Genomic DNA, 16,989 nt, shown 5'->3' on the forward strand with positions numbered 1-16,989 from the left:
GGGGGCTGGGGAGAAAGGGAGATGAGATCCAAGAGAAGCTGAATAGGGTTGCGAGGGGGCACCAAAGGAGGGCTATGAGGACTCCGCGCTCGGGGGGAGAAGGAGGGGCTGCTCTGCGCCAATCAGTGGCGCCGGCCTGGGAGGTTGCTAGTGGTATCCACGTAAATCTAAGGGCGCAGAGCCAATGGGAGGGGGCGGAGGGGGCGGGGCTCAGGCGCGTGCCGTTGCGAGCCGGCTCTGCCAAGAGAGCGGGAGAGAGCTGGAGAGAGCAGGGAGAGGGGGGAGAGCGCAGCTAGCCTGAGAGTGAGCGAAGCAAGAAGGAGGGAGAGGAGGAGAAAGAGAGAGAGGGCGGGCGGGAGGCGGCGGCGGCGGCGGCGGCAGCAGTAATAGCAGGAGCAGCAACAGAAGGCGTCGGAGCGGGCGTCGGAGCTGCCCGCTGGGGGAGAGAGAGGAGAGAGCGAGCGAGCGAGGAGAGCAGCCCGAGGCGAAAAAGTAACTGTCAAATGCGCGGCTCCTTTAACCGGAGCGCTCAGTCCGGCTCCGAGAGTCATGGCGACCGCAGCGTCTAACCACTACAGCCTGCTCACCTCCAGCGCCTCCATCGTGCACGCCGAGCCGCCAGGCGGCATGCAGCAGGGCGCGGGGGGCTACCGCGAGGCGCAGAGCCTGGTTCAAGGCGACTACGGCGCGCTGCAGAGCAACGGGCACCCGCTCAGCCACGCTCACCAGTGGATCACCGCGCTGTCCCACGGCGGCGGCGGCGGGGGAGGCGGCGGCGGCGGCGGGGGCGGGGGCGGCGGCGGGGGCGGCGGCGACGGCTCCCCGTGGTCCACCAGCCCCTTGGGCCAGCCGGACATCAAGCCCTCGGTGGTGGTACAGCAGGGCGGCCGCGGCGACGAGCTTCACGGGCCAGGCGCCCTGCAGCAGCAGCACCAGCAGCAGCAGCAGCAGCAACAGCAGCAGCAGCAGCAACAGCAGCAGCAGCAACAGCAGCGGCCGCCGCATCTGGTGCACCACGCCGCCAACCACCACCCGGGGCCCGGGGCATGGAGGAGCGCGGCGGCTGCGGCGCACCTCCCGCCCTCCATGGGAGCGTCCAACGGCGGCTTGCTCTACTCGCAGCCCAGCTTCACCGTGAACGGCATGCTGGGCGCCGGCGGGCAGCCGGCCGGGCTGCACCACCACGGCCTGCGGGACGCGCACGACGAGCCGCACCACGCAGACCACCACCCGCACCCGCACTCGCACCCGCATCAGCAGCCGCCGCCGCCGCCCCCGCAGGGCCCGCCAGGCCACCCCGGCGCACACCACGACCCGCACTCGGACGAGGACACGCCGACCTCGGATGACCTGGAGCAGTTCGCCAAGCAGTTCAAGCAGCGGCGGATCAAACTAGGATTTACCCAAGCGGACGTGGGGCTGGCGCTGGGCACCCTGTACGGCAACGTGTTCTCGCAGACCACCATCTGCAGGTTTGAGGCCCTGCAGCTGAGCTTCAAGAACATGTGCAAGCTGAAGCCTTTGTTGAACAAGTGGTTGGAGGAGGCGGACTCGTCCTCGGGCAGCCCCACCAGCATAGACAAGATCGCAGCGCAGGGGCGCAAGAGGAAAAAGCGGACCTCGATCGAGGTGAGCGTCAAGGGGGCTCTGGAGAGCCATTTCCTCAAATGCCCCAAGCCCTCGGCCCAGGAGATCACCTCCCTCGCGGACAGCTTACAGCTGGAGAAGGAGGTGGTGAGAGTTTGGTTTTGTAACAGGAGACAAAAAGAGAAAAGGATGACCCCTCCCGGAGGGACTCTGCCGGGCGCCGAGGATGTGTACGGGGGGAGTAGGGACACGCCACCACACCACGGGGTGCAGACGCCCGTCCAGTGAACTCGAGCGGGGGGAGGGGCAGAGCGCGGGGCTCCCCCTCCCCTTCGGTCCACGGCCCTTTCCCTGCCCCCTTGTTCCCACTCTAACTTCTGATTGTTCTTTTATTTTTAATTATTATTTCCCCGTCTCGTAAAAAGAACAAAAATAAGGAAAGCAACTAAGGCACTGGACTATCTTTTAAACGGTAGCAGGTGTAATGATGTGTTTTGACCTTTACAGGCTAGTGCCCAGGCAATGGAGTAGACTGTCTCATAGAGAGAGAAGTGTGTGGAGAGATAGAGAATGAGAGAATGAGAGAATGAGAGAATGAGAGAGAGAGAGAGAGAGAGAGAGAGAGAGAGAGAGAGAGAGAGAGAGAGAGAGGAGTTAACCTGGCAAAACTAAATAAATTACAAAAAAAAAAAAAAAATCCACCAAACCGTGATAAACGCAAAACACAGCTTCCCGATGCTCAGAGTTGGCACATGCTGCTGTGTTTATTTAATGTGGATCCCCATCAGGAAAGAGGAAAAAAACACACGTTCTTTGATGTCGGCAAAATCTAACCACATAAATTTGCACTGCAAGAAAATTGAAGTTTACATGAACAAATTCATGAACATGTTTTTCTTTCTCCCAGTTAATTTTGAAATTGCCGGGTTTTGTGTTTTGTTTTGTTTTATTCAGTGGAGAGAGTTGCAGCCAGCTCTTGGCCACTCTCCATTTCTAATGTTCTTGTGTAGCCACTTGTTCTTACTGTTTGTGAACTTTGGTTACCTTCAGATCCCCCCTCCTCCCTTATATTGGTGTAACGTTTATTTGCTCCTTTTACCAAAGCAATACGGTTGGCTTCATACAAAATAAATAACTCTCTGCTTTTAGGAGAAGTGTATGATCTACCCGTTTTATCCACGACCAGAATCCAGTTTGGAATACAAAAATGAGAGTCAAGCATTGGCTTTTGTTACCAACCACAAAGTAAACTTCATTTTCAGGCAGTGTTTCTGGGGGAGGTTGCAGAGGGGAGAAAAAGAAAAATCGATAGTGAGTGACTGATTGCTTCATTTTATCAAGCGGGCCCATTGTGAAAGAGCTCAGAGGAAATGTGGAGGTTACATATATTTCCAGAGTTGTCCAACAGAAAAAAAGTGGCACTTTGAAGAGAACTAGGGAAATATATATCTTCAGACACCCCCTGTATAGTTCTCTGCCTTCAGTTTTAATAACTTCATTATGAGGAATTATTTGTGCTCACAGCAGCCGTTAAACTTTGTTCCTCTAATAGCTTTTTTAAAAACAAAGAAAATAATCTTGGAACTTAATGGTGTATGCCTAGACTGTGTTTCTCAGCACACAAATACCCACATGCATACAGAGAATATTTCCACTCTAGACTGGTTTTGTCTTCACTAGCCCATTTGTTTATCAAGTCATATTTAAGGTCCCACACCTTCTTCTCCTGTAATTTATTACAGAAAATACCAGTTTGACTTGAACAGCTCCCCCCCCCTTTTCCACTGAGGAAGCCAAATGAAGTGGGGAAAAATGCTATTTTTCAATTTTTCCTTTTCTCCCTTTGTTAATAGTTTTAAGTGCATTTTGACCTTATCTTGATGGAAAAATAGTTAACTCCCATAACAAAAGACTCTACTGGGAAGTGTAGGTGAAAAACAAAACTGTAACTACATTGAAAATAAATGCCATTAAACTGTGATCAGTTAAAATGTTGAAAAATAATCAGCACAAAAGGGCGCTAAAAGGGAAAACACTTTTTATTCATCTTAAAAGACCGGGGCTTTTTTTTCTGGTTAAGTATTAGGTAAATTTTTATTTTAAAAAATTAAAACTCAGTACCATAAAATTATGGTTCAGCATCAGATTAGCTTGCACTCAGTAGTTAAGGTTTTAGGAAATATGCTTTATATTGTCTTTTCAAACACCTGTGACTGTTTCATTTTCAATGTTTTTGCAAGATAAATGATGACTTATAATGGGCATATTTATTTGCCTGTATTTCATTTCCCCCAACGAATGTCACAAGGAGATGGGCATAGAGCTGCTTCGGGGTGCATCACACCGCTTGTTCCTGAGGTGTGGGGACTGGCCTGTAGTGAAGCAAATAGCCAATGGTAAAGGGAGGAAATGAATTTTCAGATTCTTATTACCAAGTGGGTAAGGTTAGAAGCTGGAGTTCAGGGGATGTGTCTACAGCTCCTCTAACTCCCAGAGGTTTACTAAAATGAAGGGTACCACTGAACCTTACCACTATGTATATATGTTTAATATCTGTCTTTTGAAATGCAGAAATAGTTTAAATGTTTCTTTGTCTATTTTTCTTTTTTTTTTAATGCTACCCAGGGAAATATTTTCATATCATTTTTAAGTGGCCTGCCTCAATGTATATTTATTTCTTTTAAAGCAAAAAGGTTCTGGAAACTGTTTTTCTGTAGCTTTAAATGAGTAGGTGAGCAAAATCTATATGGGATGTAATTTTTTTTTGTTCAGTCTCTTTAAAAATACTTTGTTTTGGTACATTTGGTTGTGCTTGTGGGGAAAATAAAAACGCAGAGATCCTTATATATTTATGTTAAAGTAATATTTTATTATCTACATAAAACAGAAATGCACAATACCTTCATAGTTTGTTCTAATTATTGAAATATCTTTATTTTATTTTTAAAATAGTGCCAAGTTTTAAGGGGGAAAAAAACCCTAGACCTTATACTGACTGAGTTGAGTTGTATGTAAAACACTTCCCTTCCTTTATACTTCATAAAGTTTTGGAATAAATTTTATGCATATACTGCCAGGTTTCATGTTTATAACTTTCAGAAGCCTTTTTTTAAATTAGGTGAGACTACTGTTCTGATTCACTTTTCTTTGCAAAAACTATCAATCCAAAACCTTTCAGTCACTGTGCCTGTAGCATTAAATTGAAATGGTCATTGGGTTTGAGCTTCAATTTGTTTGCCATTTCATGGTCTGACAAAGAGATGTTTGTCCTCTTTAAATATATGCAGATATCCCTGCATCTTCTTTCTAGGTTAGTTTTACCTTACCCGATTTCACTTTTTTGGAAAGCATCAATGGAACTAGGTGGACTTTAATCTTTACCCACATGTCCTTACATAATTTGGGATCTACGGAAAGCAAGGCTTAGTTAAGGGGATTATTCTTTTTAGTAATTAACAAATATCTTTCAACAAAGAATTTCTGACCATATGCAATATGTGTGTTTACCAAGTGATAGAGAAAGGTCATATATATTGTTCCTGTTAGGTTTACAGAAAAAGATGGATTTTGCAATGGTTTATACAATAGTGTTTATTTCTCATCGGGCAAGAAAACAGGCTCAAAAAGAAAAGAATATATGGGAGCACTCAAGACTGTGGTGCTAATAAGTGTTTCACATAGTCTGAGATGGAATATTACCCTTACTAAAATCAGTTTTAAGGTCAGTGAGAAATCCAAGCAATGTTGGGTTAGTTTACAAGTTTGCTGATGTGTTTGAAGTCCTCCTTGGAACATTGGTTTTAGTATAAATGTCCATTTTGAAAGGTAGTTTCTGGGCTTATTACATCTGATCATCTTTTCTAACTCCTAGTCAATATTACACAGGTCCCAAACAGATTCAGCCAAATGATCTTATCAATAGTCTGAACGCGAAGTGACAGAAAGAAGAAGTGTTTTGTGACCGCAGACATGCTGATGGGTAAAATGTTTAAGCTGGGTATAGATCTGAGTTCTGGGTCAATATCCTCTTCCATTGTAGGCAGAAAACAAGCAGCATCTGCCCTCTGCAGGGCATTTTAGGGGACCTTGAGAAGGCGTTTTTTGTTCTTAGCCACAAGGGCTACCGACTGGAAACCATCACGTGTTAAACGGACTCGCCATGGTTTTGACCCATGCTTGCATTCAGATTCTGAAGCTACTCAGGCAGTCTCGATGCTGTTTTAGGGAATGTATTACATGCTAAAGTGAACAACTCCATCATTGCCACTGGGAGAAATTTGTGGGGTAGTCACCCCTAAAATGTTGGCTAGACATGACAAACCCTTTCTTTTCCCTAAAGACAATAATGCAGAATACAGCCATCCCGAAAGAGCTCCTGTGTTTGCTCGAAATATGTCATTTAAAAAATTTATGATGTAAGATGAAGGAGAAACAATCATGTGGGAGAGTTATGTGAAGGTCAGATGGAGGGAATGGCCACAAATAATATTATGCTTGACAGTTCTAAACATTCTCGGTTCCCACGAAGTTACCTCCTTTATATTTCAGATGCAGCAACAAAAGCACTCTTCTCCTTGCCTTCCTGCTCCTACCAGTGGAAGCCACACACTGGTTGGCAAATTTTTCTGGTGAAATGGATTTAATAAAGGCACTCATCTTTCTACTTATTTCTCCAAAAGCAACTAATAAAGAAATGCATCAGCCTCAATGGGGGAAATGGCATGTGAGTGCATTGGTACATGCACATGGAGGTCTATATCCTTCATTCTTTTGCCTTTCATTTGCCTTACTACATGGAAGCAGCTCGGGGAGTGCTGGGCTGCTGGGTGAGAGAAATTATCTTTTTATCACTGGTCTCTGTGATGTGTCTGTTGATTTTTCAATCAGTTTATAGAACTCTGTTCTAGATTCTATTGAATTCCTAGGCAAGTTACAGAATGAGGCAGAGAACAAAGTTTATACAGAAAAAGATAGAAGGATAGTAAAGTGAGGGTGTCAAAGGTAAAAATGTTTCTTTGAATCTGCTTGTATATTTCAGTGAGGCAAAAGTGACAGTTCTTATTTAAAATGGAAGAAAATGGTGCATCTTAAAGTAGTAGGAATGAATCTTGACAATATGACTAAATGAGTTGTACAGCTAAATCTTATACCAACACTTTCGCTGTTCAGGAAAGTTTATTTTTTCAATGATACACAATCTCTTAACGGGGCATATAGTGGTAGAAGAAAACCAAGTCTCCTGGTTCCTATTCCCACCACTTGATTCAGGATGGGAAATAATTCAAAAGTGGCAAGGGCTTGCCACTCAGCTAGCAAAACATGGAACAAACTTGCCCACATTTGTAGAACTTGGACCAGAGTTATTTCAATGCCATCTTATATAGATGTGGGTACGGGAGTGCCAGAATATGTTTTTTTAGTTTTCTTTAAGGCTTTGCTTAGTTATGGAGATAAAGAAACAATCAGAATATTTTCACATTGTTCTTGTGTTTGGTGGGAAGCTAGGAAATTTGTTCCCTTTTTTAAAGAAAAAAAGTTAATTAACTTGATCACGTAGTACTTTTACCTTAATAACAACTCTGCTTGGCTTAGCTGTTAGAGGTTTTAGAAACAATATCATACCCCTTCAAAACAACCCTGGCCTCTCTTATTGTTCCTAGAATTCTGGTTGTTAGTAACATTAAGATGTACTTTTTAAAAAAATGTCTGAAATGTTATTTAATAGACCAGTAAAAGTGCATCTATATCTTAAAGTTTATTCCTTCCACGTCTTTGAGTTTTTATAGCTCTTTGTCTGGGATTTGGTGGTGGGGGGGCATTTCCATATGCGGTTCCTGCGTGAAGAGCCTGGGCTCTGGAGCGGTCTGTAGCTGGCGGCACACAGCTCTCTGCTAGAAAGGGGAGCTGTCATCTAGAAAAAAGAAGGAAATAAATGCCCCACAAAGACTCACTTGTCACTGATTTTAGAAAGACAGGGGAGCTTTAGGACCCCATCTGAGCAATATGGAGGGGATTTTGATTGTTATAAATTGTATACGATTAACTCTCGGCGTGCAGAACGATGGCGATAGAAACCTTGTGGAGTAAATTTAAATCTGCGTCCTTTTTTATTTGGAGCATATATATTTCCTCCCAGCAATGTTTCCTCTGAGTTTGTTGTTTAAAAAGAAAAAAGTGCCATGCACACAAGAATATGGCGAATTTAGCAGGAGTGGGAAAAAGAAAAAGTTTCTTGCGGGTTTGTAACACAAATTAGCCATTGTAAATCACTGGGTTTTAAGGTTTAGACAAATCCTTGTAGAAAGTGTTGGGAGTTCTTTTCCTCCTCCCATTAGGAAATCTCATTCCGTCAGAGGACTTTTTATGTTCCACAGCACAGGATTCTGGAGAGAATGATTTGACATTAATAACTTTTTGTTTGTTCCCCTAACAAAATATTCCTTCAAAGTTGTTCAGAACGCCTGGGCCAGGCGGGCCAGTGTGCTGGCTGCCGGTATCTGCTCAGCCTTCGGGCGCAGAGGAGGCGCCCCCAGCCTGGCTGTGTGCCCCTATCTCGGGGAAGCCCAGACCACTGAAAAAAAGGCCCAGACCGCCCTGCTGGCCCACGCAGGGAGAGAAGTGAGAGGAGCGGAGCATTCCCTGTACTCCAACCCTGCCTTCGCTCCTGGACGCCCAACAGCCCCTGAGTGTTTGCCAGGAGCTGGGATTCTCTGCGGCTCCCGCGGTTTGGACGCCTGAACCCTTAGGGGAAAGTTCCACAGCCCTGAAGACGTGGGCCATTCCATCACTTTCCCACTTTGAGGAGATTCTGCGGGGTGGGGGATGGGGGTGTAGACGATTGGTGGGTTCGCCCGTGGAAGGCAGAGGATAGAGGTAGCGATTAGGGGGAGGGCAGGCGCCTTGGATGGGCCGCCGCCCCTGGGGAAGTTGGTTTTAGCTGCAGTGAGTTGGCGGGGACTCTCTGGGGGCTCGCTCCGCCAGGGCAGAGATGGCGATGGGTCACAGAGATGACTGCAGTTCAAGGGTCCAGGGGCGTGTGAGTCTCCTAGCTTTCTCCCTGCGCGGCTTTTCCACTTGACTTTGTTAATTTGGGCCCAGGACATTGCTTTCTGCATAAGAGAAGCAATCGTGGGAGAAGGTACCTCAGAAAGAGAGGGTAGATAGAGGAGGCAAACTTCAGGAAACTGCGGAGGAAAAGGGGATCATCTGCCTGTGAAGAAAAGTAATATGACCTTTTCCTGTTTGTTTGTTGGGGGCGAGTGAGGGTTGGGAGATTGGGAAGGGCCAAGGAACCGAGCAAGGGAGCAGAGAGCTGGCAAGCGAAGTTCAGCTAACACCTATCAAACTTCTTGGCGCTCCTGACCTCAGCTCCCTGCCTCCAGTGGAGAGCAACTTACTCTCCAAGCCCTGAAGATGGAGAAAAACGAACCCCAAAACCCTCCGCAACCGACTACTACTCCCTGCGGGGTCTAAAGTCTCTTTTATCTCTACACTGAAGGAAAGTCAATTCCCCAACGAAGGGAAGCTGGGAGCCCCATTGGGCACCCCATCATCCCAAGTCAGACCTGAGAGCAGCGAGCCGAGAGAAGCCGCGCCCCATGACCCGAGGCCTGGGCTTGCCTCTGACGCCTGGGTACTCCCAGCACTACGGACCCCCATCCTCACCCCCCTTAGCACTCCAAGGCTTCTGGGATGAGTCTCCTGGTGGGAGGAAATCAATTCTTAAAATCCTCGTTGAGGGGCTCTGGGGGTTCTAAAGCGGCCTTTCACCTATGTAGGAGGTGATACCCCACCGGGCACAGGGGCTCTTGGGGCCTGGGGTATGTGGCCAGGCCACAGAAGCGGGAAACTGACTGTGGAGGGTGGGCGGGCGGCCAGCAGCAGAAGCAGCGGCTCTGACGCGGCGCAGGTCTGGGCTGGCGCGGGGCCCGGCCTCTGCCCGGCACGCTGAGCCTCCTGCTCGCTCCCGCCGCGCCCGCCCGCGGCCACTCACCGGCCTCGCGGCCGGCCGGGGCGGGGACGCACGCAAACAAGGATGCTTCTATTTACTCGCCTCTGCCTGTACATTTCTAAGACATTCAGCAGGCACAATCATTAAACTAATTTGTATTTGATTGTTTGGGCGGACGGAGGGTAGTTTTATTGCGCTAAGCATTCAAGCAGGCACGCATCGCTGATTACCAGTATACATTAAATAAAGTTGTTTGTACACATTGTCTTACCACATATAGGCAGAGGCTTATTATTCTAATTGCTCTAATTAGTGCATTGAAATGTTTTCTACTTGATTTGAGGAGACAGTGATTAGTTCTATTACTTCTTTTAACTCGTATTTTATGGAAAACTGTTGGTGCATGTTCAAATTACTTTATTTGCCCCTGGAATATAACGCTGACCCAAACGCAGTGAACTGCACGGCCCTCATGGGGCCCCAACTTTGATGTGGGCCTCAGCTTGGAAGAGGCGCCCGTTATTTATTTCCCTCCCACCCGCATGGCCAGGTCTCCCAGCTCTGGGCCCGCTGCGCCCGCCCCAGCCTGAGCCCCACAGGCGTGTCCCGCACTGGCCGCGTCCCAGCAGACACAGATCCGAAACGCTGGCCTGCTGCCCACTGGTTTCCTGGGTGCATTACTTTTAAAAGACGCCCTGAAGCATATTTTCTGTGAATCTGTTTCTTGAGCTTTAATGTTACTATTAATTGATAAGATCAGCTCATCAAACATACTTTTTCGATAGGGAATTGTAATTAAAACCTTAATCCTGTTTGAGACTTTTTCCCTTTAAATTCCTTTTTCTTATGGAAGGGGCGCAAAGTTCACTATGAAAAGTATTATAACAGGGAGATTAATTCGTTATCTAAATAACAATCTTTGCTATTGATCCAACGTACTTCCCGCCACCTTTTGTGTTGGTCGGGGAGGCCCCTAAAAAGGAGAATATGACAAAGCAGAAGATTTGAACTGTGCGGGGCTGACTCCGATAGACTTGGCAAACAGTTTCAAGGCCCTCCCCCCTTAACCACACCCGAAGGAAGCTCCGGAGGAGGGTCGTGGCCAGACTGCGATGCCACCCGGAAGCGTCACACCAGGCCCGCAGGCCTGGGAACCTGGCCTCCTTTGAGCTCCTCTCCCCTGGCAAAAGATCTCACTTCTAGGTAAATATACCACCGGTTCTGCTTTTACTGTTAATATTTAAACTCGGATTATCCCGTCTCTAAATGCGCGTTCCTAACCTTTGCAGGTGGCTGGGATGTAATAAACCCTGGCGAGGCCGGGGCGTTCAGTCTCTGCTGGTGTCTGCCGCTGCCTCCCGCCTCCGCCTCCCGCCCCCACCCCGCCCTGCCGGCCTCCCGCCCTCCGCCCTTCGCTGCCCGCAGCAAAAGCCGCGGCAGAATGAAATCAGCTCCTCCCGGCAGCTGACGGCTGAGCATCCCGGGAGCTCGCAGACTAGGGAAGGCCGCCCTTTATCCCGACGGAGGAGTCCTCTGGCGCTGCAGAAGGAATTGGGCAACCCTGTGGCGCCCAAGAGGAGAAACAGCCCCGAAATGGGCGTGGGGGGGGCGGGGAGGTGAGGCGGGGTAGTTGGTGTGCTTGTGGGGAACAGATCCTCTCCAAATCCATCTCCCCTCTTCTCACGCCCAGTTTAAAAAAGGTCAGGGCCCCAGTTTGAGAAACCCAAGAATTTCTGAAGCTAAGAGGAGCGTCTGTGCTCCTTGGTGAGCTCAGTGGTCCGAGATTTTCTTCTTTTCTAAAGAGCTTTCCCCCACTCACACCCTCTTTTCCTTCTAACAAAGTGTTCATCCTCCACGTACAGACTTGTTATGTAACGAAGTCTCCCAGGCGACTTTTACTGGAGAATAAAGAGCACTCCAGCCCCACCCCTGCTTTCCTTTCCCTTCCCTCCCCCACCCCGCCACTTCTTCCCCGAGTGCATCTGTTCCGCAGGACTTCTGTTCTCGCACCCAAGACGGCCGCGGTCCTTAGCCGAGTAGAACTTTGGCGCCCCACAGTGGCGTCGACTCACAATTACTCATGATTTTACGTTGCCTAATCTTCAACTGTTTTGTTTCAGATCCAGTTCTCCTTTCCCCCTCTTCTTCCTCTCCCTCCTCATTCTAAAGTTTCCCCCCAAGTCCTCCTAGCCTTATGAAGGTGACTGTATGCATATGACTCATACAAAGGTTTCTAAACATCCAGTTTTAGGTAGTTCCTGAGTAGGGATTTGAAAAACTTCCCCTGGAAAGACGATACGTTCTATACAAGAGAAGTTCCCAAACAAGAGGAAAGAATCGTTTTCTCAATCCTTGGTTCCCACATATTTGGACTGTGGCAGGCCAGTCTTCAGTCTCTCGGAGAACCCTGGCTTTTCAGGGGCATCAAGACCAGAATACTAGGTTAGAAGTAATGCTTCCTCACAGAATGCTTCATCGGGAATAAGAGACCAGAGAGGGATATTTTAATTCAGACTCAGGTTCCACCTGTAACTATAGAGTAGGTTTGTTCAGTTTTAGGGTTCAAAACTGAGTTTCCAGCTGTCACTTGAACAGAGATTTATCCATGGAAGAGCTTCCCAGAATAGGAGGCCCCCCACCCCCAAACACCTACCAAAGGTATCAATTCAGCATAGAGAGCTGAACTTTGCTTCCTTCAGACCCCAGTTAACTGGTCATTCTTCCACACTATATGCATTTGCACCATGAATGGTGATTTCTTCCTCTACCTTTATCCTACATTATGTGCCAAGGAAGAAGAGGAGAACAGACACCACAGGCTGCACCCAGCAGTAGTAATAGAAATGAACTGCAGTCAGAACACCTACGTTTGTGTACCAGCCCTGCACTTATGTATGAGCACCCTGGGGGGAGTTAACTGACACCTCCAAATCTCAGTTTCTTCGCATACAGAATGTGGATAACACCACTTCTTTCTTTCCAACAGGATTTAAGTAAGGCTCAAATGAAATAATATATATGAAACCACATGAAGGGCAAGTCCAATGTCAAGTGCTGTTGTTGCCAACTCCAGTGGAGGCCTCTGCTGTGACTGTCCAGCAAGAAATGTTTTTAACTTAAAAATTGATGCAGCCTTATGTCTACCAGCGTGGAGAAAGAGAAATGCATGGACAGACATCTCAATTGCATTATCCAAGAGAGGCACCCTGGATTCTGATTAGCTTTACCCGGGGCTGCCCCTGCACCGGATATTTGCATTTGGGATGTTCAGGCCCCTTGTAGATAAAACCACCATGAGGGCTGCCAGCGCCCCCCTCCAGTAATGCCGCTGTGACGCGAGGGCTAGCCCACAAACCACTCCATTTCTTTAACATCTTACAACCTCTTGACGTTTTTATAGCATTTTTCTCTGTCACTTACAGCACCGACATTAGTTAAGAAGAAAATACTGGGATAAAACACTTAAAACCAATCACACACACATAAAGTAGCAACAGCAACAAGAGCACTAACTAACCACCAGCAGTTTATCTTGAATTGATCCAGGCCTCCCACCTGTGGAGAGCTCCAGGGGTCGAGGGCCAGCCACATCCAGTCTCTGGGCTTGGAAACAAAGACAGTTTGGGTATTATAGGCGCTCCGTGACATCCCAGAGTTGCTCGGAGGGGCACAGTGGCAGAAGCCAGTCCCCCATTCTGGAGTACCCTCCACCACTCAAGGGGTCCCATGCCATTGTCGGCATCCTTCCAACACCCTATGGTCCCTTCCTCCAGCCTGGGGGTCCCTCCGCCACTCTGGCGTAGGAAGAGTGGCCGTGGCCAGTCCCTCCCTCTGCTTGAGCCAGGAGGCCCCTTCTGGGGCACCCAATCAGGCACGATTTGGGGAAAGAGGGTCTGGGTGTTCCCCGCCGCGCACTGAAGCCTGGGGCGGCTGTGTTGGCTGGGCGCAGGCGAGGCGGGGGCTGCATGAGTTCCTGCGCTGGCGGGCCCGGGGGGTGCCCCAAGTGCAGGCGGAGGATGGGTTCACCTCTGGGTCGCCCCAGGACTGCCCTCCCTCTTCTCCTGGTTGGCAACGCAGGACAGCTGGCCAGTGCCAAGTTTTAGAAACACTTTGTCTCTCCCGGGAGTTCTCCTAGGGCAGGAGAGGCGGTCGCGGCCTAGAGCAGCCATACCGAGAAGAGGAGCGGAGCCTCAGCATCGCGGCACCCCGGGACCCGTGCGGACGAGGAGGTGACCCCGCAAGAAATGCCCTGCGGCCTACGGTCCACTACCCACGCTGCCCCAGCCGCGCTCCACCGCCTCTCGCCTAGTTTCCTTCTGACCACCTGGAGGCCCCTGAGGCTTCCCCTGTTCCACCGCCCGGGGTTGGGGAATAGAAGGCAGCGCAACTCGCGGGAGGGGAAGGGAATGGGACCGCACCAGGACGTTCTTCGAGCATGCCTGCCTGGCCTGAGCCAAGGACTCCACTAGCTCCTTCACCTGCTTATAGGAAAAGCCAAAGCACTAGCCTGATGACAGCTGGACTTCCGCCAAATGCGTGGAGCCCTTGAACCAAAATATGCGGGCAGTGCTCCCCACGACAAGGCGTGAATAATACAGGTACATGAACAGGCGTTTCCAAAAGGACAGACCCAAAGTCAATCCATAGGATTCTCAGTTGGCATAATCAAAGTTGGAAGGCAAAGGTAATTCAGCATTTTTTTTATGAGGGAGAGGGAGAGGGAGAGGGAGAGGGAGAGGGAGAGAGAGAGAGAGAGAGAGAGAGAGAGAGAGAGAGAGAGAGAGAGCGCTTTGGCAGAAAGAAGAAATAAATAAATAGAGTGGGCACTCTAGGTAGGAGGCACCTGGCACAACATGAGGCAGAGAAGTAAGAAAAGGCAGAGGGTGAGCAGGTTTGGTCCACTGAGCCCGAATCCCTCACAGGAAAGCTGCTGAGGGAGCCTGGTACAGAGTTCATGAGTAGAAGGTCTTGAAGAAGTTTTAATTAGATCCTAAAGGCACTTAAGAGCTATTGAAGAGGAGCAATCCCATGAAAATCATGCTTCAGGAAGGGAGTCGGGGCAGTGCATCAGATAGGTTGGAGAGGATGAAAACCTGGAAGGTTCGCTAGAGGGTTGTGGAAATAGCCCTGACTCAAAGTGGTCAGAGAAGTGTGGAAAAGAGCAGATGATGGTGCCAGAATGGCTGTAGGGGCTAAAAAAAAGACACAAAACATGGTGAGACCATGATTACTTTCTTGGGGAATAAGATGAACAAGGATCGAGAGATGAGAACAACGGACAATTGTAGAAATTGTATTCAGCTTCAGATGTGCTAGTTTCACTAGTCTCTCTCTCTCTCTCTCTCTCTCTCTCTCTCTCTCTCTCTCTCTCTCTCACACACACACACACACACACACACACACACAGTATCATAAAGCCATCATGATAAGCGGTTTCCCAGCAACATTTATCTATTTATTGAACCTAGCTCTAAGGCTGACCCTAGTAAAAAACAACTTAATTTCAAATCCGGAAATTGTTACTAAGCTCCTACCATGTGCTGGGCCCTTTCTTCAGTGGTGCCTCTGTAACAGAGCTCGAGAGAATAGGAAGGAGGAGAAAATGAACACAAACCATAGGCCACACATTGTTCATATGAAGTACGCACTATGTACAGTCTTGAGAAACCTTTAAGGACTGCAACCAGGCTTCTATAACTTCCCAGAAGGAAGCCTGCTTGAGCCATATCACTTCTTTTTTTCATGTCTCTTCTACCACATACATTTATCCAAACCTTTCCTTCTAAGGGAGTTAAAGGAAAGAGTCTATTTTAAAGAAATCTAGACATACATTAAACTTTCCTTATTTAACATGTTAACTAAAACTACGAGGGGATGGATTTGGGAATAATATATTTGTTTACATTAATACTACTTCCCAATTAAAGTGAAAACCCCCCTCTCTATTTCCTAGCCTTCAAAAGCTCAGAATGGTATTCTGGATCACTCTGAGTTAGGAAGAAAGGAAGGCAATTTGAAAAGTAGAATACTGTAAATCAATATTCTCTTGAATATAGTTTGAAGTAGCTGAAACTTCCTGGCTTATAAAACAGTACATGAAATGACGTGCATATAATTTCTTTTCTTCTTTTGTTTACTACAGATAGTCAACATACATTGTTCTACTTTCCACTTAAAATCAAGGTAACCAGAGGACTTTGATTTTTATTTATTTACTTATTTTTTTTGGTCGAATCTTTCTAAGTAGTATTCAGAAAAGAATTTTTCACCTGTAAATATTTGTTAGAAATAAACATTTTGGGGATGCTAGGAAAAAATGAGAAATGATTTTCTGCAATATTTGTCAGAATAAGATTTAACCCTAATTATTTAAGGGAATTGAAGTTTTCTGGAGTCCTTTTGCAACCATTTTTTTTTTTTTTCCCAAATGTAGACATACTACTCCCAGCCCACCCCACCCCTTGCTGTATTTTATAAAATGTACTACATAAAAGCCCTTTTGGGTGCAAGTAAGCAGACTGGAGAGGCTATTGCCTCCAAATTGGAAGGTATGTATGTGCATAGTGGAGAAGCTGCTGAATGCTGCCGTTCTCTGTGCTTGTCATTACCATAATTAATTTAGAAAGAAGAGAAAAAAGTATTGTGAAATGGTCCTGCACAGGGAATGAATTATCAGAATTATCTGTATAGTGAAGCAACATTTTAGAATCCAATAAAAAATTGTTTCTGAAATAGTTTCATGTATCATAGATTTGAATGGTGTCTTAATCAGATGATAAATATGAAATATTAAATTCTCTTTATAATTTTGCTGTATTTCATATAGAAATACCTAAAGAAAAATATAACAAATACCTGTACACCATTTAAGAACTAAAACATCACCAGTATGTTATTCTGCCCTCAGTCATGGCTCCTTGATGGCCTACTCTCTTCCCACCAAAGGTAAGTAACCACCAGCCCGAATTTAGTATTTGCCATCGATAAATTTTGAAATGTTTTTATACATATATTTTTATTTTTAAGAATTTTTCATGTTTTAAAACTTTATATAAATTATATAAAACACACATCATAGAAAAAAATGTTAAATATCTCAAATGGAAAAGACAAACATCTTAGATACATACATTGCTACACTTTTCAGAGTTACATAATACAATATATAGATTCAGAGGCCTGACCAGTTATGTTTGCAAAAACTGAATTTCTATTGAGGAGAGGAAAAGGCAGAATGGATAGTAATTGCAATGTTTGTGTTTTGTTTAAGATATACACATAAGAGCAAAACCTATATATTTTACAAATGATCAGCTTAGTTGTGTATGTAAGCCAAAGAAAATAGCCTAGCATAGGTGTGTACTTACACATAACTGTGTGTCCTAATACTTGCCAGTTCAGAAATATACACTTCCCAGTGAAAAGCACTTTTTTTTTTTAGTACTTTTATA

General features: G+C 46.7%; 1 protein-coding gene and 1 long non-coding RNA gene across 3 annotated transcripts; both read left to right on the forward strand.

Moving 5' to 3' along the window:
• Positions 1 to 210: 210 nt before the first annotated feature.
• On the forward strand, positions 211 to 7,722 carry POU3F2 (POU class 3 homeobox 2). 2 transcript variants are annotated; one of them, XM_019743418.2, is made up of 2 exons: positions 211 to 1,629; positions 6,136 to 7,722. In XM_019743418.2, the coding sequence occupies exons 1-2, from the start codon at positions 550 to 552 to the stop codon at positions 6,217 to 6,219; spliced, it is 1,164 nt and encodes a 387-aa protein (XP_019598977.2). In that variant the 5' UTR covers positions 211 to 549; the 3' UTR covers positions 6,220 to 7,722. The 2 variants fall into 2 exon arrangements, with proteins under 2 accessions (XP_019598977.2, XP_019598975.2); XM_019743416.2 differs by lacking the exon at positions 6,136 to 7,722 and having other exon boundaries at positions 217 to 4,657.
• A 1,760-nt stretch (positions 7,723 to 9,482) lies between these two features.
• On the forward strand, positions 9,483 to 16,246 carry LOC141571687 (uncharacterized). Its single transcript, XR_012496693.1, has 4 exons — positions 9,483 to 10,741; positions 10,828 to 14,222; positions 15,681 to 15,721; positions 15,972 to 16,246. It is a non-coding gene; the product is annotated as an uncharacterized LOC141571687 (long non-coding RNA).
• Positions 16,247 to 16,989: the final 743 nt, after the last annotated feature.

The sequence above is a fragment of the Rhinolophus sinicus genome, linkage group LG05 (genome assembly GCF_036562045.2).
Source record: "Rhinolophus sinicus isolate RSC01 linkage group LG05, ASM3656204v1, whole genome shotgun sequence".
In the NCBI taxonomy this organism is placed as follows: Eukaryota; Metazoa; Chordata; class Mammalia; order Chiroptera; family Rhinolophidae; genus Rhinolophus; species Rhinolophus sinicus.

Coding starts and splice junctions, on each gene's coding strand:
- POU3F2 (XM_019743416.2), top strand. CDS start 550: ATGGCGACCGCAGCGTCTAACCACTACAGCCTGCTCACCTCCAGCGCC.